Here is a 2,281-nt window from a genome sequence, read left to right as displayed (position 1 = left end):
AGCCTACTTTTTTTTTTTTTTTTAAATAAAGAATAGAGTTTTAAAAATAAAAAGTGTTAAAAAATACAAATAATTTAACGAAAACAAAATTTTTTTTTTTATTTATATCATATTGTAATTTGTAATATTTTTTATAAGGTATAAAATATTTATATAATGAAAACGAATTATTTTTTGAAATACATTTACAAAAAATATATTTTTTGATTTCTTTTTAAAGTTAATAAAGAATAGAGTTTTAAAAATAAAAAATGTTAAAAAATACAAATAATTTAACGAGAAGAAGTTTTTATTTTTTTTATTTACATCATATTGTAATTTGTAATACTTTTTATAAGGTATAAAATATTTATATAATGAAAACGAATTATTTTTTGAAATACATTTACAAAAAATATATTTTTTTTATTTCTTTTTAAAGTTAATAAAATATAAACCCTCCTCCTTTATTCGGGTTTGGGACCGGCTACATCAATTTTAAGTAGGCGGAGTTAAAAATTGTACATGAACAACTTGTTGTAACGTGTACAATTTTTTAAAGAAAATTAAATTTAATGATTAAAAAATAAAAAAAATTTTTGATTAATATAATTAAATCAAATATCACTTACCTGATGACATGCAATTTTAGCGTATTTATCTTGTAGTCGAAAATGAGTGTCCTGTCAATCCTTCACACACATTAACGCTTCCAAAACATCTTTTTTCAGTCGGCTCCTGACATCAGTCAAAATCCTTTTACCTGCACTAAAAGCAGACTCCGAAGCAACAGTGCTAACCGGAGGTGTCAATAGATCTTTCGCAATTGTAGAAACAATTGACCAACGTCTTTCATACTTTCGCCAGAATTCAATTACTTCTTTTAATTATTCTGTCTGTTGGCATATTATGATTGAAATAATCAATTAATTCGACAGGCATCGCATTTTGAGTTTCGGCCGATGTTTGATGAGATGCAGATGTAGATAACATGGCACTAGATGAACACATTGCAGTTGCATCATATCTAAATGTATTAATGCTCTAAAATAAATTCATTATTTAAAAGGCCCTTTTGGGCAAGGTAAATAATAAGAACAATAGGGGAAAATCAAGGTAGAAAGGAAGCCTTTTAAATAAAAAAAAAAATTTGTAGGTGGGCTCCGTTTATCTTCCACCGTGAAAGTAGGCTTCTTTAAAAAAATTTGCCTGTGAAAGTAGGGTCTCAACCATTTATTTTTTATTTTTTATTCTTTGCATGGCCTCACTAAGTTTTGATACATTTAATGATTTTCTGAAAACCTGGTTGTTCTTGATCAAATGGCAGTCCAAGGGTAAATGGGTTTGTCTGGGTGAGATCTAGTTCTTGTGCTAAACCTGAAGTTTAAATGAATTAGTTTCCCTATTGTGTTAGAGAATAGAGTCCAAGCTATAAATCAGATGTGCTTTTCTACAAGTTTTTTCTTGTACAAAGAATCTGGAGTTTTTCCATTACCGACAACTGAACACATCTGGTATCAACCAGTCATATCAAAAAGGACGTGGTTTTGCTACATTTTCTTATTGCAAGTATCTGGCATTTCTTTCAATTGCATGATTTGGTACTAGTTTTGTAGAAGACCCGACTTTAAATGATTTAACTCATCTATACCACTGTTTGGGGTTCTGCAGGATCAAATGGATGAGGCTTGAGCTGATGGCTTTATCTATCTACTCCTCAAGGAGGTGGGCTTGAATGTCACAATCTGTCTATTGACTGTAATTTGCATATATACTCAATGCCGCCTGTCTTTGCGCTTTGTTATCAGGATAACTTTCTTAATTCTCGAAGTACCTAGGTGATTGAATGCACGTTTTCTGCTTATAGCCGTTGAATATCTATTTGGCAGAACAAAATTGACTGTGATGTCAAGTGTTAAAATCAAACTTTTAAATTAGATTATTGTGATTTGTCCTTTGAATCTCTGACGCCTAGAAAATTGTTTCATGGACGAACATGACTAAGCTGAATAATAGTATTAATTAATGTTTCAATCTGCATGCTTCCAAACACTCTTTGTTGTGGCCATATAGGCATCTCTTCTAAAATATGAAAATTGCCAATTTCTTCTTGTTTAGAGATGCATTTGGAGTTCTCGTGCTTGTTACCTTCATGAAGGCTGAAGTCATGTTATATCGAAGTTTTCTAAAATTTGTTATGCCCGTTTGAATTTAAATTTCTATTCAAGTTAAAGTCAACAATTAATCTTAATCACATATTTTAGAGGACAACTTTTTTAATGATGTATTTCATCAATTTTTA

At 29.7% G+C, this 2,281-nt stretch overlaps 1 protein-coding gene across 1 annotated transcript in view; it reads left to right on the top strand.

Moving 5' to 3' along the window:
• Window positions 1-1,942, top strand: part of LOC111390502 (14-3-3 protein 1) — an 8,402-nt gene extending 6,460 nt beyond the window's left edge. Inside the window, exon 4 of the mRNA XM_023015548.1 lies at window positions 1,651-1,942. Coding sequence (XP_022871316.1) covers window positions 1,651-1,671 — 21 coding nt within the window. The 3' untranslated portion in view covers window positions 1,672-1,942. The remainder of the gene's footprint in view (window positions 1-1,650) is intronic.
• The last annotated feature ends 339 nt before the right edge of the window (window positions 1,943-2,281 follow it).

Source organism: Olea europaea, unplaced genomic scaffold, assembly GCF_002742605.1.
Source record: "Olea europaea var. sylvestris unplaced genomic scaffold, O_europaea_v1 scaffold686, whole genome shotgun sequence".
In the NCBI taxonomy this organism is placed as follows: Eukaryota; Viridiplantae; Streptophyta; class Magnoliopsida; order Lamiales; family Oleaceae; genus Olea; species Olea europaea.
This window is presented reverse-complemented; position numbering and strand designations above follow the sequence as displayed.